The sequence below is a fragment of the Hermetia illucens genome, chromosome 2, assembly GCF_905115235.1.
Source record: "Hermetia illucens chromosome 2, iHerIll2.2.curated.20191125, whole genome shotgun sequence".
In the NCBI taxonomy this organism is placed as follows: Eukaryota; Metazoa; Arthropoda; class Insecta; order Diptera; family Stratiomyidae; genus Hermetia; species Hermetia illucens.
The window spans coordinates 162,535,021-162,560,958 of NC_051850.1; the positions used below are offsets into that span (position 1 = coordinate 162,535,021).

General features: G+C 42.2%; 2 protein-coding genes and 1 non-coding gene across 3 annotated transcripts; 1 reads left to right on the forward strand and 2 right to left on the reverse strand.

Moving 5' to 3' along the window:
• Window positions 1-7,618: 7,618 nt before the first annotated feature.
• LOC119648607 (putative histone-lysine N-methyltransferase PRDM6) lies at window positions 7,619-16,176 on the reverse strand. Its single transcript, XM_038050377.1, has 2 exons — window positions 15,675-16,176; window positions 7,619-8,326 (listed from the first exon to the last, which is right to left on the reverse strand). Exons 1-2 carry the CDS (start codon window positions 16,174-16,176, stop codon window positions 7,674-7,676), a joined length of 1,155 nt encoding a protein of 384 aa, XP_037906305.1. The 3' UTR covers window positions 7,619-7,673.
• Trnas-cga lies at window positions 9,653-9,734 on the reverse strand. The gene has a single exon. It is a non-coding gene; the product is annotated as a tRNA-Ser (tRNA).
• Window positions 16,177-21,123: 4,947 nt separating the features above from the next.
• LOC119649510 (endocuticle structural glycoprotein ABD-4) lies at window positions 21,124-22,211 on the forward strand. The gene is made up of 3 exons (XM_038051682.1): window positions 21,124-21,178; window positions 21,234-21,422; window positions 21,627-22,211. The coding sequence occupies exons 1-3, from the start codon at window positions 21,170-21,172 to the stop codon at window positions 21,915-21,917; spliced, it is 489 nt and encodes a 162-aa protein (XP_037907610.1). The 5' UTR covers window positions 21,124-21,169; the 3' UTR covers window positions 21,918-22,211.
• The last annotated feature ends 3,727 nt before the right edge of the window (window positions 22,212-25,938 follow it).

Consider the following 25,938-nt stretch of genomic DNA (forward strand, 5'->3'; position numbering starts at 1 on the left):
CTTCTGTGATTTCCTTTCAGACAGGATAGATTGAAACTTACTGGATCCAGTTCCTGAATTGTTGACGCTGTTCAATCTTCGGACTTCGAATGTTGATTCCATATTAACTTTTATGATAGTTGACTATTGTTACGGTACTTACAAGGAGAAAACAACTCGCAAAGATGAATGAACAGTAAAAAATTGACTCGAGCAGGTCTTCGAATTCCAATACTAATCAATTTTGAAAAATATATAGGAATGCGTCTTTTAGTATCGTGGGGAAGACCTACTCCAACGGGCCAGCAAGTACATACAAGCTCAGGGTTCTAGCAGACCAAGAAACGAATTAGAATGGTTACGAGATAATCGGCTTGAGGTCGTACATAATCTACAAAAGTAGGAAGCTATCAGGGAAACGATAGTTTGGAGCTGTTTTCATTATGGAAAGGTACTCCAAAGCAAATTTTGTCGACTTTTGTCAACATGTTCCTGTTTCTTCCCTTTTGATAATTGCTAATACATCATCCACGTATGTATCTCATCTAGAATCTCGGAAGTGCCCCAGCTTCTTCGAGTTCACCCTCCAGGCTCTTCATAAATACCTCGCATAGCAGCGGTGAGAAGGGTCATTGCTGGTCCTGAGGTTGGCTACTGACCCCCACTAAGCGAATGGCCACAAACAATAGAGCATCGTCCAACCGTCACAAAACCATTAAATTATTAAAACAGAAACCCGTTTTCTACTTACCAGCAGACAAAGGAAACGCAGTGGTCATCATGGACAAAGGTGCATACCACGACTTAGTATGGCAAAAATTAGAAGAAGGTAAGTTTCACGTCATCAGGAAGGACCCTTTGCCAGACTCCATTAAAAGAGTGGAAAAGCACTGGCTGAATGCAAGCCCATTATTAAGAAAGCAGCCAAATTGAGAATGCCTAACCCATCTCTGCCCAGAATCAAATGCCTCCCCAAAATACATAAAGAAGGCAACGAGGTCAGAGAGATAATCGTAGGAACGCATTCACCGACCCAAAATATTGCCAAGTGGCTCTTGAAAGAAGTCAAAAGGTTAGACCTAAAAATAGGAAAACGAGCAGTGGGAAACAGCAGAGAAGTCATTGCCAGACTCAACGAGGCCGATCAAAACAAAGGCGTTTCCCAAGTTTCATGCTCCAACGTTTGCACCAATCCACATTTCGCACTGGGAACAAATATTACCCTTTCACCACCCTAAAATTCAAGGATAGCTGACGGTTTCATCTAGAACAGAGGCTTCAGATGCTGCCCCACCTTTGCCTTGGTATGGGCTCAGTTGTTCCTCAACTAGCTCAACTAGGGATCAAATTATATCCTTTAAAAAAAATATTTTTTCTTTTTTTTTTTAAACCAAACATCCAACACATCGAGGTGTAATTCTTCCTATTGCCGTCAACTATTCAGCTACGTTCTCGCTCTTAGCCGAAAATTTAAATTTTAGAGCCCAATAGTCGTAAATGAAGCTAATACAAAATGTAGTTAACTACGGCTACACTTTGAATATGCGACCCTATTCGCCAACCTCTGGGTACCATAACTCCATAAGTATCTAATATTGCGATTTTTCCTTTTCCGTTATGTTATCAATATTTTATGCTTGCAAAATATGGGTGGTCAAAGGGTAGTATAGGTCCCAGGGCGAAACATGGATTGGTACCCACGATGGAGCATAAAACCTGGGAAATGCCTGCTGAACCAACACCAACAGCTCTACTACCAAACCCTATCTCCACCTCCACGTGGTGACCGCTGGGAGCTCTTTCTTAACGAAAAGCTGCAGACGGAGAAGGATGAAGGCGAGTCTCCCGCGCCTAAAAACGGGACAAATTGTACCAACTGGTCCTCCAGGTTGGGGGTTGGGTAGGGCTGACAACCCTACACGGAAAACAACTCGTTACGAAGCCACAACAGGAGCCTCGGACAGGACGGATTTTAAAACGACGGACCCGGCAACGAACACGGAATAAAGATTTGCGCATTTTCTCATGGAACGTGCGCTCCCTGTACAGAGATGAAGCTGACCAGCAGCTAGCCGATACCCTGTCCCAATATAGGGCTGATATAACAGCGCTGCAAGATATGCGATGAACAGGGACCGGTTTCCTGGAGAAGCGCCACTACACTATATATTATAGCGGTCATCCAGTAAACCATGTGCTCAGAGTAGGTTTCTTAGTCAGCCAAAAAATGAAACCTGCTGTTATCGGCTTTGAAAACATAAGCGAACGGCTATGCACTCTGCGCTTGCGAGGCAAGTTTAGAAATATAAGCCTCATAAACGTTCACGCCCCTACAGAGGAGACTGCAGAGTCGGAGAAGGATACCTTCTACGAGGCAGTAGAACGAACCCTAGAAGTCTGTCCCAGATATGATATCAAAATCATACTTGGGGATTTTAACAGCCAAGTAGGGAAGGAGCCCGTATTCAGGCGATACGTTGGCTCCCATAGCTTACACGAAAAAACAAATGATAACGGACTGCGGACTATTCAATTAGCAGGGTCACACGAAATGGTTGTTGGAAGTACCTGGTTTGCGCGGAAAGCGGTCCACAAACATACGCGGGCCTCTCCAGACGGGACCACTTTCAACCAAATTGACCACGTGTTGATCGAACGCCGCCACCTCTCAGCCTTGATGAATGTCAGAACATATAGGGGGCTAATATAGACTCGGTTCACTATCTCGTTGGCATGGTGCTCCGAGCTCGAATAACAATACCACCTAGAATCCCCTCTGACAATCAGGTGAGAGTGAACACTGAAGCCATCCACAACACAACCCTCCGCGACACCTATCATATAAGAGGGAAATGGATGCCGCAATAACCGCAGTCAACAGAGAAGAAGCATCAACAAATGATCTTCACAATCACCTGAAGAACGTTATCATGGATACGGCCACAAACATACTTGGCCCCAGCCGCAAAAGGAGTCGGAACGGCTGGTTTGACGATGAATGTAAGCTAGCAACGGAACGGAAGAATGCCGCATACCGAGTAATGTTGCATTCTCAAAGAACGCGGGCACGCGCAAAGACTTATCACGAACTCCGACGAGTGGAGAAGCGACTTCACAGACGGAAAAAGGAAGCCTGGGAGAACCAACAAGTCTATGAACTAGAAAAGTACAGGGAGCAACCGCACCAGGCGCGGAAGTTTTACCAACAAGTCAGCAGGATGAAGCCTTATACACCTCGATGCTCATCCAGCCGAGACAAAGAGGGAAATCTGATTTCCGACAGAATGGGCATATTAGAGCGATGGGTTGAGTACTTTGATGAGCTACTGAACAACCAGAACATCGGCGAGTTGGAGGTCCCGCCAACTGAAGACGACGGACAAATACTGCCACCACCAAGTTTAGGAGAAATAGTCCGTGCAATTCATCGGCTAAAGAATCATAAGTCGCCAGGAGCCGACGGAATTACAGCCGAATTGGTTAAATATGGAGGCGACCAGTTACACCAAGTGGTTCATCAACTTGTGCTCAAGGTATGGGACAGCGAATTAATGCCTGACGATTGGCAACGAGGCATTATCTGTCTCATACATAAAAAGGGAGATATCACACAGTGCAGCAATTATAGAGGTATCACGTTGCTGAGTACCATCTATAAGATACTCTCCACTATCTTACTAGGCCGGATAGCCCCATACGCCCAGAACATCATTGGCCCATACCAAAGAGGCTTCACTCCAGGCAAATCAGCAACAGATCAGATTTTCTCTCTGCGGCAAGCGATGGAAAAACTGTTGGAATATGGACAACAGTTGCACCATCTATTCATCGACTTTAAAGCCGCCTATGATAGCATAGCCAGGGTAAAACTGTACACGGCCATGAGAGAATTCGGTATCCCGACGAAATTAATAAGACTGACTAGGCTGACCCTGACCAATGTGCGAGGCCAGATAAAAGCAGCAGGATCACTCTCAAGACCATTCGACATCAACAACGGTCTACGACAAGGGGATGCGCTATCATGCGTCCTCTTTAACCTGGCCCTCGAGAAAGTGATCCGTGATGCCGAGGTAAATGCAAGAAGTACGATCCTCTTCAAGTCCACCCAACTACTGGCCTATGCAGACGATATCGACATCATGGGAAGAACGACCCGAGATGTACAAACTGCCTTCATCCAGATCGAGCAGGCGGCGCGAGATCTTGGGCTGCACATCAATGAAGGCAAGACAAAATATATGGTGGCAACGTCAGCACCGAAGACGAATCAACCAACAACATCAAACCGCACTGGTCAAACACAAACACGAAGAAGAATAAGGATAGGAGAATACAGCTTTGAGACCGTTGACAATTTCTCCTATCTAGGGTCAAAAATCACAACCGATAACAACTACGATGATGAAATCCGCGCACGGTTGTTGTCAGCCAACAGAGCCTATTTCAGCTTACAAAGACTGTTCCGCTCGAAACGTCTCACCATAGGGTCAAAGCTCTTACTGTACAAGACTATGATCTTGCCAGTCCTCATGTATTCCTTGGAAACTTGGGTTCTTAGCAAGGAAAATTGCGAACTCTTGGCCGCGTTCGAGAGAAGAATCCTCCAAAGAATTTTTGGCCCCCTACATGAGGATGGACGATTCCGTAGCCTACACAATGACGAAATCTATGAGCGATACCATGACCGTCCGGTTGTGGATAAAATCCGGCTCAATAGGTTACGGTGGGCGGGTCACTTAATCCGTATGGATGAGGATGATCCCGCCCGGAAAGTCTCTAAGGGCAATATCTATGGTAGAAAAAGAAGACGAGGCAGACCCTGCCTAAGATGGAGCGATGGCGTGGGTCAGGACGCTAGACAGCTTTTAGGGATATCGAATTGGTGGACCTCGGCGCAAAACCGGGATGTCTGGAGTTCCTTATTAAGGCAGGCCTAGACCGGATACCAGTTGTTGCGCCGTTGATGATGATGATGATGAAAATATGTGAAAAAGAAAAGAAGGTTATTTCAGTATAAATATACAGATACCTGTAAGTGTAAGGGGGTGAAGAAAAAAAACGGCGTACAACTTTTGCGTCGGCCCGTCAGAGTTTCTCCTTTCAACCTCGCGTATACCACCCCATGAAGGACGGTGGTGGCAATTTTTTCTATGGTTTGGTTAGTGACGATGGAGGTGGACCTCCCATCCAAGATGATAAGCAGTCTAAGAAGGAGAAGAAGAACCATAACTTTGAATGGGAAGGTGTGCAAGTATCACTTGCTCCATTAACATGAAATCTCCGAGATGTCAACGATGCTACCATCCATGATGACTTGTCTGGAGAATATAGAATAGTTTAATGAACTATATTATTCTTCCCTAAATATTTCGAATACGATGACGACATCTGCACTTCTGCGGTTCTAGCGAGAAGCATGTATACATTCATCAACGCGCAACAATACTCTTAAGCCCATTCCTACTTTTTTTGATAAGATCTCATTCAGAGTAACGGAATGTTAATTTTTTACGACATGGAAAATTTATCACTCATGATAACGTCATATTCTGTGAATTGTAGCACCTGAACCTCGAAGTCAGCTTGATACGCTGTCTGGTGATTTGGGAGCTTCGCCACTCCATCCAGATCAGTCCTTTGACCGAGCAAAATAGCTACCCCAATCAAAATGGCCTCAAGGGACAAAGACTGAAGACCAACCAAATTCATATTTTACAAGTATGCTATCACAGATACAAGTTCTTGAAAAATAAGCTAAGCTGTGAATAGTCCTACATGATATGAAGTAGAAAACTAGTATAGCAAAGGTTAAAAGTCCGTTTGCGAGGTCCTTTTCATCCCGCTCCTCGACAGTACCGGCCTCTTTATTCTTAATAATCTTGCTGAGAATATGCATGGCCTTCTGGTACTGGCTCTTAAGCAGGATACCAGCTCATCTTCGCTTCTTAATCGGTTTCCGTTGACCGATATTCTTGTTGGGCTTTATTTTTGAGGGATCCGCCGACGTCGAGGGTTTCGGGTTAGTAGTACTATGTCTGGTACATCCAGCTTGACGATAGTGGATTCTAGGCTGGAAACCACTAGTCCATTTGCCGTCTCGCACCGGGAGGTCCATGCGGTTGGTTTCAGCACAGCTGGCACCGAATGTGCTGCTCTCGACGGCTACTGTCTTCTGGCTGGATGCCAGTAGCTTGTCATCCGATGATGGCGTGGCATCACCACCTCTTCTTCTATGTCAGGTTATTTTTGTTTAAACTGAGTCCATGTCTTAGTTCCACGAGTAGTCCGGGAAGAATCTCCCCTTTAGCTAGCCCGGCCATCAGAGTAAGGGTCTTATTTGGAGCTAAAGTTGCCCAAGGTATTCAGAATTCGCATACTAAACACCAAGCTCCCCATTGGCCACGCAGCCCTGGGCATATGCTGTTCTACCTTGGCTTGGGGTCCTACTAGCGCCTTCTCCAGTGCAGGGAGAATGATCCCCGGGCTGTTGCTTCGGCTCATCTCCCCGCCAGATCCACTTGCCCCAACACATGACCAGCAGACAAGCAGATCCTCGTCAGTTGGATGAGCCTACTTCTAGTTCGGCCCTAAACACTCTTGGCCTATCCGAAGGCGGTTTCTAGCGGCCACCGCGAGGAGGTCGTGTGAGGACTTGCCGATTTATGCAACTTTAACCTGAAGCATAATCAGACTAGACCGCCCTATCGAGAATGACTTTATGAAAAATCTTCATGGGGCACATTTGGCTAAATCAGGGATCTTATGAAGTGAGACGTTTTAGCTAGTCACAGTCTTCCGAATTGTGCATAACCTGAATCTTGATTCTAATAAATTACTTGGTTTTTCAGGGCAGCAAGTGATTATGGATGGATAAATGGAAACATATGCAGGTTAAGGGTGGATTCTATCAATGAAGCACAAATCTAGTAATGCAACTTGTATAACAGGTTTCCCGGAAGGAATCAAGGAACTGAAACGAAAATCTAGGAAAGGGAGAAGGAAAGCAGGATTTTCATGAACGTTTGCTGAATTTTCCAAATAGGACATACTCTATATTCGTTCAGGTTTATGTGCTCCATTTGAGCTTTAATCATATGCATAGGTAACATCTGCCTATGGACCATAGATTTTTTAGTAATATTTCGAATACCAATGTCTGAACTCATTTGATATTACCTGATTTAATAGCTAGTCACTTTGTTTTTATTATTGGAGTCACGTAATTTTTCGAAGAATTACAGTTCCTTAACTGATTAACTTCAATCATTTTTATAATGCTTCCATCCTTTTTATCCCATTTCTATAGATAACTATGTATGTTTTGTGTGAAGCATAATTTGAGAAGTTAAATTGGAAAGTTTTGTGCAACCAATTGGTAGCTCATCACAGAGTCAAGTATCTCCGCATTAGATCAGATTAGATTAGATTAGATTGTATAAGTAAGTATGGAATTTCAAAGGCTTTCAAACACTTCATAAGTTAGGAATGGAGCGATGACAAGAAAGCAAATATTAGATTAAATTTCATTTATTTAGCTTTAACTTACATTTTTAGATACAATTATTATACTTTCATATAAAACTTATAATATTTATGCGAATAAGTTAAGGATTTAAATATCACAGATTTTATTTCATTTATTCTTCATGAGAATGCAACAGTCATGCACCCCTAATCAAGTCGTAATTGTTTCAATAATCCTCTGAAGAGCTGCTGGTATCCTTTTTCCCTGAGAACGTTTCCCCATTGTGTCTGGTTTGTAAATGCCTTTGAAGATCCCGTCGGCGAACCATAACCTTATCGCAGAGATGGCACTTGAAAATCGAACTCCCTCCTTGCATGTGAAGACGAACGTGTTTATTCAAATTGCTGGGATCCCCAAATGGCCGCAGACAAAATTTACATTTTAGCGGTTTAAATCCAGTATGCGTACGGATATGAATTTTCAGTCCGTACTTCCTTGAGTAAATTTTTCCACAGTAAATGCACAAATGTCCTTGTTTGGATGAGCCCATATTGCTGACTATTGTTTCAATTTGTGCCGCGGTATTGACTGTTGGGCCGGCTTGTGGTAGTTGGGCTAGAGGAAGGTGGGTGAATGATCCGCCTGGAACTATTGGAGGAAAAGATGTAGATCGGAGATGGTAGTTAACGATGCTTTCGGAAATGGATTTAAATGCACTTTGACGAGGTGGTTGATCCTGATCTTTAGCTACGCCGTAATGTAGTCGGACCCAGAGAATATCTATATTTTGTTGGCCACAAGCAATCGCAAGGTGGATTTTCAGTGGATTGGGGGTTTCGAAGGAGGTTTTGCATAGGTGACATGTGTAGCATTTGTTATCTGGAAAGAGAATTAATGTATTTAGTATCAACGTAATACATATGAGGATTTATGTTAATTCAAATAATTGAATAATTTTTTTCATTCATAATAATCATTCGGCTTTATGAAGTGTCGTGATCGTTCAAGAGAGAATCGATAAAGGTTAAAAGCATTGAAATGTTTACAATTTATTCGTTAATAAGATCTTTCCACGAGGAGTGAAGAGGCTATTTAAAGAATACTATGTTCTTGTGAAGAAATTTCCTTGGGGAAACGAGAATTTGATGGGTGTGGAAATCCATTTACAAGTTTGTGGCAGTTATAGATTAACCAAAGCTTTGCAACTTCCAAGTGCTTGGGATCAACACCTTCGTAAAACCCGAAATTGTTTATAATGCCTAATTTTTCTGCGGTCTGTTTGACATTTTGTTTTAAAATTGAACCTTCTATAGGAGATTGCTAATTCCAGCACTGCAGAGTGAGTCCCAAACCATTACCGAACCTCCCCCAAGTTTGACTGTGCCACGGCTTTTTTAGCTGCGAACTCTGCGTACAGTTGAAAACACCGTGAACCGTGGAGGCTGATTTTGTTCTCATCAGTATAGGGAACTGAGCAAAATCAAAATCAGTTATTGTTCTGACATTTTCTCTTCTTAAATGGTTACCTACAATTTTCCAACATTCACTCTTAGCTTTCTGTTTTTCTTTATTTTCCTTGCAATTTTGCCATGGAAATCATTTTTACGCGGAATATTTCTGACAGTGTTTATATTCACATGTTGGACATATTCACTTGGAATTTTTCTCCATTATTCGAGAAGACGTTCCATCAAGTATTTTTTCCTCAAAATGGTTCCTTCGTGAAGCCTATCGTCGACATAATCCCGTGGATTCTTTTTAATATTGCAGTGCGAGGATTGTAGAGAGATTTTGAGTAGAATACCCAATTTCTCTCCGCTGGCATGCAGCTTTCTTTAAAATTTCGATGTACATATTCGCAACCATATTCCTCTCTTCGAATACCACACAAATGTAAATAACGGGACTTTTTTATGTTCCTTTTGTACTGTCAAATTATTTCTTGGAAGTGCAAAATGGAGTTAACTTCCAATTTTTAAGTTACTTGAATTGGGATTTAATTTTTTTGTGGCTATTTTTATTCTGAATTCGTTTAAAATGAGACAGTGAATGAAATCACATTTCAATATTTGAAAAAATACTGTTGATAGTTTATTTATTACATAAAGTTGATTAAGCCACGAACAAATAACAGAGAGTAACCCCAGGAAATGTTGTATCAACCCTAATCAGCTAATCAGAAACAAAATAAAAGGGAAAAAGTTACGCAGCCGGTAGGATTCGAACCTACGCTCCCTGAGGGAATCTGATTTCGAGTCAGACGCCTTAACCACTCGGCCACGACTGCACACCAAACGGATTTTCATAAGTTCTACTTAAGCTTTTCGCTTTTAACTTATAGCTTTTAAACAGTCTGTGCTTTCCAGTATAACATGTACACTATACACATATGGCGAAGGATGATACTCAAGAGTGCTTTACGGAAATAACGACATTCAGTTGTTCTTTGTTTTTGTTTGAATTGGTCGTTGCATTTTCAGTAGCTCGTTTTGTAATGCGTTTTTGTTTCGGAAATTATTTAAATTTAAAGTTATAAAGCGGGTGCGGAAATCCCATCTTTTAGATGCAGCAGAAAGCATATACATCATCAACGAAGGGAGGTAAGTAACTTTAAATCACGGCGAAGGAAACTGTGCAACGACCCTGGTAAAAAAGCTATGCAGCAGGTAGTAAAAAAAATAAAAAGAAGTGGGAAATATGGGTAGAATCAGTAAATTAATTACAACGTACTTAGTAGAGCTAAAAACTTCGATATAAATAGAGGTAGTTTAAGATAGGTTAACTAATTAGGTACTAGCACTGAGGAAGGAGGCCCGTGGTCTCCAAAACAATTGTATGTGGGAAAAAAATAAAAATATTTACAGGATAAGGAAAAACACCTAGTTCTTTTCTCAACTTATATACCAACTGTAAAAAAAAACTTGGAGATTAATTTCAACTTAAAATGTTTCTTTGTGACCCCCCCATTCATGTGAACTCACTTTGTTGTGGTATTGATAAATTTATATGGGATCATGACGTCATACACGTTGTAGAATGCACGAAATTCACAACAAATGGCAAAGTTTTACCCTCTATGACTTTGTCAGTAATAGTTGGATTTTCTTCAAACCTGACCAAATTGTGTCAAATGCAAATTTTGTAGTTCTAGAATGAACTTAAAGGAAGATTTCCGGTTAAATTTTGAAAAATATGCTAATATACTATTATTAACTTTATTCATGCAGATATCGGAACGGGATGTATTTTGAGGCCTAGATTTCGTTTAGATACACCACTGTCATTTTTTTCAGATTTTCGGATGGATAGGTTTTGAGAACGAGACCTGTTACACTTTTTGTGGGCCATAATTGTAGCCCTGGAGTAAATTTCTCAGTGAATCTTAGCAAGGGAAACTAAAAGTAGAAAAATGTCAGCTCCGGGGAACACTGGCCTTGTGAAATCTAGCCAACAACACGAACCACAAAGTTCCCTTTATCAACTCTCCAAGTTACAAAGATCGCTAAGTGGTTCGTCAGTGATGTTATTTGAGTCGACAATGACAATATCTAAAAAAAAATTCAATGAAAAAAGTATCTTTCTCACCAGGTTGATATTCGTGCAGTTCATTATGAAGAGTTTTACGATAAACTGGATACTTGTAATGGAAGCGGAGATGTACATAAATAGTCTAGTCAAAAGTTGACATTAATACCTCCAGAATCTGGAGAACTGCTGTATTAATAGAAAGGTCAATTATTTACTTACTGATCAAGCCGCGACGACCTGATATTAAAGGAAAAATTTCTTCATCTACGACGAAAAAAGTATTGCTAACACTTGGAGTAATTCTAGTGGAATGAAACCGGGAAAAGTAATAGTGGCCGCCGACGTTGCAAAGTAATTCTGGAAAGGGAATAGAAGAAATCGACCATTTCAGGTTAGTGAGATAGAATACGATTTGATTAGATAGGACTGCTGTTCCAATATAGAAGAAAATTGTCAGCCCGGCGGTTATTCTTCCTTCCTCAATTAGAGAAGTCTTAAGACACGGATTGATTTTGTGACCACAATCAGAGCCCCGCTGAGACAAGCAACAACGGTACCAGTCTATACCAAGTGCATGGCTTAGCATTCATACTGGTGGATGCAAGAATTACCTAAATCTCTACCGAACTATGGAGTACGGCACCCGTGTTGATACCCAACACCACGTCGAGGCCCGAAGGTCTCTTCTCGCTTGAGCACAACCACCATGAAACTCCCACTAGGGGGGCCAACCGCAAATAATCGAGCTGTCCTCACATACAACAGGAGTTCACCCGAAGTATGTGAGTCCAAGGGCTTTCCCGGTTCCCATGGTACCAGTATACCCCTGGTAAGGTTTCGTGACCAATTTGCCACTTCAGATGAGTCCCCGTGTAGACTCGGGTCTGATCGCCCTGATTAGGTCTTTGGAGCATTCGCCTACTGAATCACGGCCGGCAAACCAAAGTGATTACAGCGTCTCCCGATGCCACCACTATGGAGGTTCTCCTCGACCACTTGGTTTTGGTTTGGCCGATAGGGTTGCCTCCCCATCTTCCTCGCCGCCACCTCTGAGCACCGCTAAGCTAATGACAGGAAAAAAGCAAAGGAAGCGCCGTCTCGTCACTTTTCTTTGTTATTGTTTTGAACACTACCCTGCAGGGTATCTAGTACACGGCGCCTTTCTAGCTTTTCTAACGCCGATTTCGAGCAATTGACGACCTTAATAACTTCGGCACAACTACTGTCAGTCACATTGACCTATCCAAAAGTAAGTACTTTAAGGACCTCGGGTCAGTGCTCTCAATCTGCAGATTAAATGCACAATCACATTACTTCACGCGTCATGGAAATCTAGAAGAACTGTACAACTTGCTCTCTGATTGTTGTACTAACGAATGGGGCGTTTTTCCTCTATCGCCCTTATACGGGTATTTCTGAGTGCTGGGATGCCATTTAATGCATCGGATGCATCGTCTCATCATGAAGTTGGATTAATGGCATCAGTCACTATGATCGCTGTGCAGATATTCGTGACAGTTATGCTGAGAAGTTGGGAAGAGAAATGTCCTTGACGTTATGAATATGCTTCCCGAACTCTTTACCTATGACGGGTGTGCACATTCAAGTAGATGAGAAGCGATCCAAAGGCTGTTTGACTTTGATTTTACCCAGGCTAAGCCTTAGAGGTTCGCTCCAAATAGGGGGAATAGTGTCACCAATGTGCCCTAGCAAGTAGTTCTAACTTCTAGTCCATATTATACCTGCATCCTAGATAGTAGTATTGATGAAACATCTTGTGAAGGCTTAACCGCAAGTAATCGGTGAACGTCGAGACACATCGTGTGTCCCCGGAGCCGCCGGCACTTTTTCGCCGACGTAGATGGGGTGATGTAAACCTGGCATTGCCAATATGGTCGTTATAGTATGCAGCGTGTTCCTTCGGGATTTGGTATAGTAGTGTCCATTGAATCGGTTTTTGTAGATTATGTTGCTCCAAGTGGGAGCTAATCCATTCTTTTGTTCTGTGATCAAATAAGCTTAAGTAAGAGAATTGGAGTAGGGGCTTTGTCTTCAACGATAGATCTTGTCCTGACTAACATGGTTTCATGCAGAATAGAAACCGAGGAGATAGTAGGAAAGTAGGGAGAGCTTGCTCCATTTGAGCGCAGTCTAACAATGTGTCGGTCACCGGAGCGCCTAGCGAAGGAGCTATCAATTGAAATACCCGATGAAACTTTAGGGAAATAGAGAAAGTTTCGCGAAATACAAAGGAAGTCTCGCAAAAAAATGCTACTGTCGGTGCGGAGATGGTAACTGTCGTGGTTCTGCTTTTGAAAGAAACTGAAAAGATAGTACTGAAACTGGGCAGACGGCCTTGGAATTAGGTGGAGCGGGATTCTGGTTGATTACTTTTGCCAGTGTTGAAGGGAATAAAACGCCTTTTGAAAATCTGCGGTAATTGTGAAACACATGCAGTCTACAACCTGATGGGACTGGAAGAGCTACTATAAGAGAATTTCGTCTACAGCCGCAGAAGACGTGTAAAAAACAGAAGCATTCATATTCCCCGCTAGGAGCAATGTAACCGTCAAATGGACAGTAGATAGTCTGTTGTAGAGCGAATTGAAAAAAATAAAGGAAGAAGATGCATTGCAGGAAACTTCATTCGAATAGAATTCAAGATAAAAGAAAGGCGAAGAGGGACTGCACGAAACTGTCCGCCACGCCTGTAGAAAACTGTCAGCCCAAAGTCAAGGTGGGTACGAAGGAGAAGAACTGAAAGAGGACTATTAACAAATCCTATATAGAACGTTTGACAAAATTGATGATAGTTGAAATAAAAAAAAAGTGGATTAGACGGCCAGGTGTATTCATAACACCGACGAAAGGTAAGGCTTTTGCAGAAGTCCACGGCGATATCTGCTATAAGATTAAGCCTGAAGACAATAGAGCGGAAGTATTTTTCATACGGCCAAGGTGCTACTGGGAGAGAAGTCTCTATTTTCTAGTCTAGAGTTTATTTGCACTTTGGAAATCCTAGATCTGATTATAATAATAATCGTTGGCGCAACAATTCAATTGGATTAGGGCCTTCAAGTGTGTTAGAGTACTTCATTCAAGACCGTGACGGTACACTACAGGATTATAGTACCCTATAGGTCAGCATTGCGCTCGCCAGAGATTACCCTGATTTGATTCAGGTACTCATTCACAGTTGAGTCGACTGGTATCCGACGACAAATCACGATACAAATCCCACTGCCACCAGTGAGATTTAAACCGCGACCTCCCGTACGACATCCTTGTGTTCTAATCCCTTAACTATCCGCACACCTAGATCTGATTGTCGTACCAAAAAGACCAAAATGAAAAAGGCCTTCAGGGGTGAGTGCCCAGAAGTAGCCAATACTTATACTAGGTATTATCTCTGCAGATTCACGAGGTCAAAAACTCGGTTTGGTGAAAGCCCAAATTTCTTAACAGAATTAGTTGGATAATATATGAGATACGAGTACGAGAGCTTTTAGACTATGGGCGCACATCTACAATCTGCCAGGGATCTGACAGGAAGATAGCATACTGTAGACGTTGGTAGGTAAGTCACAGAGCGAAGATTTACAACTATTATAGAAGGAAAGTTGCGTTTTTTGCATGGTTCGTGGTGCGGTGTTCGGTCTTACATCTTGGAAATTAAGGTCTCTCGGAATAAAATCGTCCACGAGATTTGATTGTCATTCCCTGCGGCAGTGTTTGAAAGACTAATCGTCAAGGGAGTTTGGTTTTAGAGCAGGAAGGCGTACAGTGGATACTGCGGTGGATGTGGTTAACCGAATTGAGGCGTACAGTCTTCGATTGCGAGAGGTAGTGCTCCTAGTAAAGCTTGATGTTAGAAATGCTTTTAATTCTGTAATATGGCTAGATATGCTAGCCAAGCTAGAAAATTATTTCCACGTGCCGGACTACTTCTTCCGGATTTTTTCCTGTGGGACGTCGAGAGGCTAGGGAAGAATAGAGATCAAAGTAGGCATCTATTCCAGGTTAGCATCTCTCGAACCTTTCCTATATTAGTTTGTCAAAGTCCGACATGCTAGAGGAGTCGCACCTGGTTGACTGTGCAGATAGTGTGCGGCATTTGTTGTCGGGCGCACTGGTGAAATGGCGTGAAGCGTGATCCGACGAGTAAGTGGCTGAAAAAGGGCCTATGGTTTTAGCTTTGCACTGGAAGAAAGTAGAATGGTCATTTTGATTAGTAAACGAGTCCGATTCCTGCACCTTGGGCCGAGGGGCGAGACGATTATGGCGTGAAAGCCATCGGTAAAGTACCTTAGATTGACTGTTGATTGTTGATTATTATTAAAGGAATTTCCAGACTTAAAGGTTTCTTAAAGTCAAAGAAAGGGAGGGCAAATCCAAAGTAAAGAGTCATATAGTTCCAGGCTGACGGAGAGGTGAACATTGGCCTAGAGAAAGTGCGAATCTGAGAGAAACCGACCGTCCTACCAAACGGAATGATAGATAAGATTTATCTGTAACAAACTTGACCATGTGATTGTTTTCAAAGTATATGGTGCACGCTATAACACAAGAGTATCAATGATATTTTAAGGACCTATCGACCCATAGCCTTATAAGAAGCTGGTTACAAGTAGGCTGTTTTTAAGCTTAAAAGTTTTAAAAATGTAAATAGATTTATTGTCATAAAAATGTAAACACATACCAATAATATTTGAAGGAGTCAAAAATGGAATATTCATAAAAAGCGAAATTTCTTCCGATAGCCATGCGATCACTTCTTCACCAGGAGCAATATTCTTTGTGACTCGAACACGGACCTGCTTTTCTTCATTCAGTTCAATGATAGCATTATGGCTATATACGTCTGGAGACAGTCGAATACTTCGAATCCAGGTTGTCACCTTCTGTGCTGGTTTTATGATGCCATTTGATGATTTCCGAATTCCTATCCTTCCACAGGATGTATGCGTCACTAGCTCTGCGGTGCTGATGCCACTTGATAGAGTATCCTTTTCAAGAAACTCATAAGCGGATACACTATCACTTGGACTTGGCACTTTCAAAACACGATCACTGCTACAGAAGTGGATTTGTCTAATAACTGAACTTTCATGAGAAATGCTTGAAGTATGTTTGAGGTCCTTTGACTTATAACCGCGAGAACACTCAGAATTTAACGAAGAATTTGGAACTGCTGGAAACATTTTTTAATATCCTTTTCGCTTCGAATCTAATAAGAATTTGACTGGATTTCAGGCCATACAAGGGTTTTATACCCCGGTACCTTTCTTATAGGATTCTGGTTTGCACCATCCATGTGAATCGCAATGTGCAATCACAATGTCAGGACCGGGGACAGCAAGTGCAAAATCTCTCACGATTTTATATAGATATCCTTTTTGGGTTGAAAAAATTTGCGTTGTATTCTATTGCATCTATACAAAGATTAGAGAATGCGGTTTATGGAGGAAGGGATGGTTATTGCGGTGCCTTCTAAGCAAAATGATGAGGGTCATGGCTATGCATATTACATCCTTGTACAAAGAGCGGATTGGCTTTATAATGGATGTTTAATTATGCAGACAAGATTGTAGGGGGTTGTTGGTTGGTGTTGTTTTTTTGACCTGCAGGAGAACCTGATCATTGGGCAAGGGATTAATGAAGTGATTAAGGTTTTCTATTAGAGATTTTTTTTAATAGAATTGAGTTGAAAAATTTGCTGTAACACTTAGTGAGCGGTGAAAGGATCTTGGTAGAATTGCATTACTTACTTAATTACGTTTATCCATTTTTGCATGTCTGCCGACGAAAATGAATAATGAACTCGAAACATTTTTTGTCAGCTTATGCTAAGTTAGTAACAAAACGTACCAAAGTAAGGCTATAAATGCAAAATATGCGGTTGAAACAGAAGCTAGAAGATCTGCATAGACTAGCGTGACTGGTATACTTGTACCTTTTCGGTCGGAATCTTTTAAAACCTGGTATGATTCCGTAATCATCTTGTTGAATATATTACGAATTAGCATGTGCTGGAGTCTTATATTAAATTATATCTTGATGCAAATGTCCCTGTCCAAATTAAACATTCAATACCCACCCCGTTACGCCTGTTCTCCTGAATAAACGACCGGTTCTGAAGCCAGTCAAGTCCTTGCCGAATAAATCCTTCCTAAATCCAATCTTCAGAACATTTGACCGCACCTGTTTGTCATTGAAGTCTTCTCCTTGTTGCAGCGATGTCGACGATTATGAACCGAAGGGTATTAGATAAAATGGCTGGAGGTATACCGCATAGTAGATTGCTTAATATTTAGAAACGTTGTAAAAGTATTAAGAAAACCAGGTGACGGTTCACATGACTAAACGGAGGGGAATAGCAAAACCTTTTTGAAATGTTGGTACTGCGATTGGCTCGTTGCTGTGAAATGTACCAAATGACATCCTGACCGTACTTGCACCGCCACCACCCGGGTGTGCTTGTCGCTTTAAAAGGATATGAATGGTTGCGTTTGGCGATTCGCAAGGGCGATACTACCCAGAGAAGGCAAATACTGCAGGATGCATGGTAAATCAGCGTGACTGAGCAATTTTGATCGCATCAGATTGTGAAATGCGACAAGTGTTTTGCATTTTGATTTTTATTTACTTTTGCCATATATCAGCGGGATGAATGCTTCATATAAATTGCTTCTCTGGATTTGATTTTATGATAAAAATACAAATATTGAATACAAAATTAACTTAATGTCAGGAAAAATGATTATGCAATACACCCGAATTTTTGTCCAGATTTATTTTTCTGAAAAGTACCCTTCACCATATTATAAGGTCCAAGTAAAAGGCATAATTGCTTTTAATGAATAAATTTCTAATATATAGTGTCCCTTTTCATTTTGGTGTTTATTACTTAGGTTCTTCAAGTAGTGAATCTTGCTTCAAATTTTTTAAAGATGAAAACTATTATGATGACCTTTCTTTCTTGCTGCACCGACAATCAGAAAGGCTGCCAATTTCTTTGAAACAAAGAGGTTGTGCGCCAAACCAGGGGTCTGGGAACAAAAAACGTGGGAGTAGAGAACGGACGTTTCCACAAATTAATATTATTAATATAAAGAATTTAAAATTTAAATTAAATTAAATTTTATTAATAATACAAAAAGATACTAAAAATAACGGAAATAACGGCAGGGCGCGGGTACAACATCTTACCGCTTCTTGTTGCAATTCGCACACGTGACTGTGTAGCGAGTCGCAGACAAGTATCGATTTATAACTCGCAGCGACACAATCCCGCCTATCATCAGGGAGCGTGTTCGATTTGAGGTCACCGCGGAAACTGGTGACCGAGAGTCGATGGAGGCAGAGGCAGCGACATCAACAACACCACGCCGCACTGCAGGCAACAGTTTCAGTACTCGCCAAAGCATTGTTCTCCACCGTCCAGCTGAGGTTTCCGCTGAGGTTCGGGACGAATTCCAAAGAGCGTGTATACAATTCTCGGATATGGATCCTTTGGTATTCCCAGGCTCTCCAGCAATTCCGGGAATTCTATCTCAAATCAGTGATGAGATTGCATCTCGACGGTTGCTGCAACTACAATCACTTGTATATTGTGGTGCAGTTGCGGCTGTCAGATCACACGGTCAGAAGATTTGCTTTCACGTTATTGGTTGGAGTGACCGAAGAGATCCAACATCAAAAATTCATCTAGAACGTCAGCGGGACCCACTAAGGCAGGACCTTGCTAGACTGATTCAGGTCAGCACTGGCAATGCCAGCAGACGGGTGAGAAATAAAGTGCAGAGGGTTTATAGAAACTATGCCATCTCCAGTGAGACGTCCGTAGTTGAAATTTTGGACACACTAATGCAGAAGCTTTCTGAGTCTTTTACCTTTATTCTCTCTGGCACCTGAGCTTCATAAGTCAGTTTACTTCGGACATCCAACATGTGTTCGGCAATTATAATGTAGTTGCAGATGCTTTGCCACGCGTTTCAGAGGTTAAAATCCCTACTACGGTCGATTTTTCGACAATCGCTGAGAGACTGGAGGATGATATAGCGCTTCAGAGCCTTAAGGACAACTCCAAATACAAATTTCGAGAGTTTTTCTTTTTCGGCTCAACCTCAGAAACATTATGCGAAACTTCTGAAAAGATATCTAGGCCATATATTCCGGACGTTTTTCACGAAGAAGTATTCCAGTACACGATCTTGCGCACCCAGGCATACGAACAACAAATCGGTTTGTCACTAATAAACATTTCTGGCCATCAATGAATAAGGATATTAACTCTTGGGCCAGAGATCGCATGCCAGAAGTGTAAAGTCACCAAGCACGTACGGAAAGAGGTAGGCTCATTCCTTCGGTTTACAAAGCGTTTTCCCATGATCCGCATCGACATTATTGGCCCTTTGCTAGATTCGCATGGTTTCAAGTATTGCCTCACAATCGCCGATAGGTTCACGCGGTGGCCAGAAGCAATACCTCTGCCCGACATTTCCGCACAATCGTGCATCAAGGCCCTTTGTCGTGAATGGGTCCCATGCTTTGGAATTCCGGGCGAAGTCATTACTGACCAGGGAATACAGTTCGAGTCTACCCTGTTCTCGGAATTCGGCAAACTTCTGGGCTTCAAATGACACCGTATTACTGCGTTCCACCCGCAATCCAATCGGATGCAGGAACGCTGGCATAGGACATTGAAGGCTGCTATAATGGCCCACGATGACTCCTTGCGGTTGCAAGCCTTGCCTTGCGTTTTTCCGCGGAGTCGGTATACGGGGAAAATTTGAGACTCCCAAGCGAACCTGTGTTCGATACCAGGTCGACCCTTTTCACCACTGGGTTTTTGCGTTTGTTCCGGGACATCCTGGCCAAATTAAAATCGCCTCCGCCATTCTGTCATTCTTCGATGAGGGCTAACACCCTCACGGACATGGATGCTTGCACAGACGTCTTGGTTCATGTAGATGCTTCCCGGAAGTCCCTGCAGGCACCACATGAGGGTCCATTTGAAGTGCTGAACAGAGGGGAGCGCTTCTTTAGGCTTGACGTGACGTCTCCGTGTCCAGGTTAAAACCTTTTATCTCCGTAGCTGAGGTTTCGGGGTGCACGACGAGTGAGTTTTGGTTTGCGCCGCTAAAGTTGGCGGGCCAGGAGTCGGGTTTGTCGCTGAAACACGGTATCAGCTGGGGATGGGTTAGTGTGGAGGCGCAAGATCATGGGAATGATGCAATTCACCACTGAGTGGAACTCAGGCGGAAGTTGGCTCACCTGTGGGTAGTCGTTGTTTCTCCCAATATATGTACATGTTGTAAATCATGTTGTAAACCAAACTCATTCCATCTTGTAAATCGGTATAAGGGAGCAACCAATACTCGGCAATCATTTGAGGTGACGCCCCTCGCAGGGCAGAGATCAAGCTGCGCTTGATGGAGTTAGCATAAGAACTGTCCACGATCAATTACGATTAATTCACTATAATGCCGACGTTGATGAAACTGGGTTCTAATAGATTCAATCATATCAGAGTACTGACTTTGTAAAAGCATTAACGACTCAAATGTTGACTCCAAATTCAAGTTATCTTTGCAGAAGTACAATATTTCCCAGTGTTGTGAATTACAATCTTAAGACAGTTGGAGTTTTCAACTTTAGATGTTTCACATGTTGTAAGTCGCTTATATTCATTCTACCCCAGAAAAAGATTGTGAACGAAGTGGGAAGTTAACTAACGCAAGTCGGGCTGTTAATTTCCTCAAAGTTCACAAATTTCTTTGCTCCAATAGCAGCCATGCATGTGGATTATCTTTTCTTGGATGTTAATCAAGGAAGTATGAAACTAATTTCACTTTTGTGTTTTTGATTCACTTTTAAGTGCGCGAATATAAAAGAAAGTTCTTACATGTGGCGCCTGGCTCTGATGGTTGTTTTGAGATGTTATTGCATCCACAGGCTTTTGTTACATAATGCAGAAGTGTTACAACATTACAGATCCATTGGATATTGTAGCTAATGTAATTGGGATTATGGCCAGCTAATTCGGTATATTCTACGTGGTTTGATTTGTTTCTGAAAAAGTAGGTGAATGCGTATCTATAAAAAATATGACTTCCAATCTGAATTCTCAGTTTCCTACTAGAAATGTTGCAGTGCCGGTGTAGGAGTTTTAAACATCAATATAGAACTAGAATGTTTTTGGTAAAAAGAAGTGATTTTTGGTATTAATAAATGCAATTAAAATATTTCATTATAGTTGCAGTGTGTGGCAGTTTTGTCGATTCTAACCACGGTCTGGGGAGCAGGCTATCCCGGAAGAGGGGGCGGTGGACATGGAGGTGGAGGTGGACAGGATGGTGGCGCTGGCGGCGGTGGTGGCGGTGGAGGTCCTCCAATCCCAATAATTAAGCTGGAATCGGAACTTAAAGGGGATGGATCCTATCAAGTAAAGTATTCCAAATTCCCAAAATTATTACCAGCGTCTTTAAGTAGATATAATTAGACAAGATTTGTGAAATTACGGGGGGGCGTTCTTTTAAAAGTCAGATTCTAACCTTTTCTTTTCTTCCTTTGGATCCTTGGATTATTAGTTATTTCATTATCATGACAGGAGGCTCAATACCATTCAAATATATGTTTCTCATTTTAGTACGAATATGAAACTGGAAACGGAATTCAAGCTCAAGAAATGGGTTTTGTGAAAAGTCAAGGTATGAAAGATCACATTAAAGTTGCAGAAGGGTTTTTCTCCTACACAAGTCCGGAAGGGAAGGAAATACAAGTTCAGTATATTGCCGATGAAAATGGCTTTCAACCACAAGGAGATCATTTACCAACGCCACCACCCATTCCCCCGGAAATACAAGAGGCTTTGTTGAAAGGATGCGAGGAAAGTGATGATCAACCAGGGTCTACCCCGGGTCCGGGCTACTTTTATTAACAAGCGTAGATGCCCGATATTTATGCATGTGCATAGACATCTAGCAGATTTATTATCATTAATGTGTGTTAATTCAAATTAAATCAGAGACATCGTTTACGCCGCTAGTAAAAATTTTTATTAACATATATATCAACATGTAAGATTACACCTTGCACTATGGAACAAGTAGTTCTGTAATAAATTTTTTTTAGTGGCAGAAATGGTGACTCTTCTAAATTTCTGTAAATTTATTATTTTTGCAGATACATATGGGTTACAGAGAAGTGATAACTATGAAGGAAATAAAGTTATTGTGCATTTAAAAGTAATGAAAAAAGCATTAGGCGCCTTTTTGTGAAGTTGGAAGTGATTTAGTTTTCAAGGTGAAGCACGTTAAGTTCAAGAAGAGTGTTATTTCTCCAAAGAAGAATGCACCTTGGACCTAGATATACCGAGCTATTTTACAAGTGCACGGGTTAGGATTTTATCTTATGTAGGTTGCATTTTCCTAAATTTGGTAGATTTGATTAATTTTCGTCAGCCGGTGCTTCACCACCGAGTCTGTTGTATCGTGCCGCGAGCATGTAAATCCAATTGAACGAATTCTTTAAGTGTGCATATTTTTCCTATTAGTAGCTCCAGCAAGGATAAGGGCGCAGAGCCCATAACTTTTCGAAGTAAGTTTTCGAATAGTGTTTGTAAAGTAGCTTCCTCCATACCAACCAACAAACAAAATATTAACTAGAAAAAGTAACAGGAGTAGCAGAATTTCACCGGTGTTCTAGGAGAGTCCAACTTGGCCGACTCATGCCTTTTAAGAACTCGGCACAGGCTGAAACATTCGTTTCGCCTTTCGGTGGAAGTTTAAGCAGTGTTTATTGTTATGACTTTTGTAACCATAATTCAGAAGTCGTCTGGTTCATTTTCTGACATAAGTTCTCGGTTCCATCAAGGAATTACCACTTTGGCCTCGTTTAATAGGATAAGCTCTTTGAGAACACTCTAATAGTGAGTGATTCAGAGTTTTCAATTGATTATTAGCTATACCAGCTAAAGGAGTTCATAGTCATCCAGGGGGCTTCACCTTGTTGCGGAGAAGTTCATTGAAATTTATGCAGCCCGCATCGGCGGACAACACAACGAATCATAGGGAAAGTAAAGAGAGCCAACTATAATGTTTCTTCTCTTGCCATTATACTGAGAACAGAATTGTCTCAACATGGCTGCTTTTTACGATTTTGACATTAGGACACAGGCTCTTTGTCCCGAGGATTTCTCATCAAAGAAGTTTCTAGCCCCCTTAACTGAGATCCGATATCACAGATTAAGTTAAATGAACTCATGGTCCTGTAACTACCTTGCTGTCAGTAGATAGGAAGTAGTTTGGACATATTGCAGGTTAATTTGACTTACCTTTATCTTTGTAGACATGTGTATAGTGTGAAAAGGGCTAGTAACTGAGAAGAGTTTGTTGTGTCCGGTATGGGCGCCATCGGGGTTATAAGCTTGTCCCCACCTTCTGTGGAAAGTTCGACTTTCTTGCGTCCTCTGGATATTGCCACACTTGGTGGTGCAGCAATATGTAAGTGCTTATTCGCAAGAAACTTTGGCTTCTTTCATAGGACCTTCCATTGTTGTCGGTTGGGAGCCTTCCGAGGTCAACGTTGTCTGTGCTGTATGGGATCGTTTCCATATACCCGATCAACTGCGTCCACATCACAGCTTTACTTTCTTCCGCTTTTCTTGGTAGAGGCAGAAGAGAAGTTTCTGACAGGCAAGATTTAGCCTGCAGTCCTCTCTCCTTTGTGGATGAAGTTTCTTGTTATCGACAGGCAGGCCGAAGTCATGTTTCCAGTTCCAAATAGATTGTACTTTACTTTCCGATTAACCGCACAGTAGACACTGAGTACTGGCTTTCCGCTGAAGTGGAGAGCATGTCTTCCACAGATTTCTCCATCAGGGAATATGAATCTGGTAAGGCCTTTGAAATCCGTACCTCGACCGCGACTTGATCGCTCATTCGAAGTCTGTAACTTCTTACCACTTGGAGAGTTACAATTAGTTGCTTCCATCTTCATAAGTTTTGGACACCCTTACTGTAGTAGTAAACCATTACAGGCTATCTCACCACGACAAGGTGGTGTCTGAGGCGATGTCCGGGATGAAAACTTGCAATGGTCAATTCGCGTGGGCCTCTGGACGCGACACTTTAGTGAAGTTTAGTAGTGCGCTTGTGGCACTACCCGGTTAAATTTCACCATTTTGCAGATTTTTAGAATAGCTCTGCCCTCTAGTCGATCCCAGGGGTCATATTGGAAATCTACACTATCTATGTACGTATATACGTTAAGTTGATAATTTGATACCGGTTGAAAAGCTGCGTGACTCGGTCGAACTATTTTTATTAAGATTTTGTGTCAAACAATGAATAGATGCGATCATGGAGTTCACCGCATCTCCATCATATCGATGTATTACCATTTTCGGCAAGATATTTTCTGGTACCAGCACCTCTTCTAGAGTTTGCCATGTATTTACGGATATCTTCCTTTCAGCGTTCAGGAAGGGATTGGCTTCGCATTGTATATGTTCGCCATTTCACAGCCAAGATGACAATCGGCATCATTCCCAAGATGACGAATGCTGCACCACCTGAGACAGTCCTGAAGGCAGAGTATACCCTCAGGGCTGTCCTCCTGTAGATTGCACTCAGTTTGCTAGCGTTAACTGCATCCGCAACGCCTCTCTCCAAACGGGGGTCGCATAGAGCATGATTGAGGTTTTCACCCTGTCTATAAGTAAACTAGAGGTATATTGTGGCCCTCCCACGTTCAGCACCGTCCATGCCAGGGCCATACTTGCAGTGGATGATTTGGCGCAAACGTACTGCATGTGTTTCCTATAACTGGTCTACTTGGAAGTGATGATATCATTTCCGATTTTAATAGGGGCGTAATTTCTCTTCCGGCGCTTAGTGATGAGGACCGCTTCCGTTTTTTCCTCCTCAAGTGCTAGAGCTCGCTAGCTAACATTTTATAGTACTGATTGCTTCGCCTAAGTATAACTCAGCATCTTCGAGATGCTTTGCGACAACAATCAGCGCTATGTCGTCAGGGTGACCCACCACCATGGCTTCCTTCAGAAGGGAAACATTAAGTACTTCATTGTACAGTATTTTCCACAGTAGCGGGTCCAATATAGAGCCCTGTGGGACACCCGCGGAAACAACGTACCCCCGGGGCCCGTTATTGATGTCATACCATAGCCTCCTTTCAGCTAAAAAACTGTCGACGATAACAGCGAGATAGGCGGGAATAGCAACCTTCGCCAGGGATTTCCGTATTAGATTCTAATTGGTCGAATCAAATGCATTTTTCTCGTCGAGGGTCACTACCACGCAATATTTGCTGGTACAACCCTTTCCGTGTATTGCATCTTCGGCCACCCTGGCTCTCAACAACCGGGAGTAATCTATTATAGATTACCGGCTCCTCTATGAAGGTCTGCTCATCCGAAGCTTTTACAGACCAGCCTGAAATTTTTCTTGGTTTCCGGCGTGATGGGTGTTTGCGAGTCGACACATACCTCAAAGAAGATTACCTGGTGATCGCTGTGGGTGTAGCGTTCGCTGACGCACCAGAACTTACCATACGCCAGCGCAGGGCTGACAAAGGTCGATTTTACTTTCCGAAGCCATTTTGTTGGAAAGGTGGGGAGTGCGGCCGGTTGAAAGTGACCATTTTCAGAAATTACCCAATGGTGCCTAGCCTCCATATCGATATCTGTTCAAATGAAGTTAATAATAGTATATTACTATAATTTTTAATAATTGGCTGATGGGTTTGCCCTAGAATTACGAAACGCAATAATACAGGCAATAATAGCGCGGTCAACGCGTGGAAGTCGTGTGATGACTTGCCGCATTATGCAGCTTTACCCTGAAGTATTATCAGACCAGGCTGCCAGTTTGTTTTAGGCTAGAATACACCGATGATGTAAACCAGGCTGGAGCATTTATTATGAACCGGCCCCTAGACGG

Coding starts and splice junctions, on each gene's coding strand:
- LOC119648607 (XM_038050377.1), bottom strand. CDS start 16,176: ATGTTTCCAGCAGTTCCAAATTCTTCGTTAAATTCTGAGTGTTCTCGC. Junction 8,327..15,674: donor GACTCCTTCAAATATTATTG/GTATGTGTTTAC, acceptor TTCTCTTTCCAG/ATAACAAATGCTACACATGT.
- LOC119649510 (XM_038051682.1), top strand. Junction 21,423..21,626: donor AAGGGGATGGATCCTATCAA/GTAAAGTATTCC, acceptor TTCTCATTTTAG/TACGAATATGAAACTGGAAA.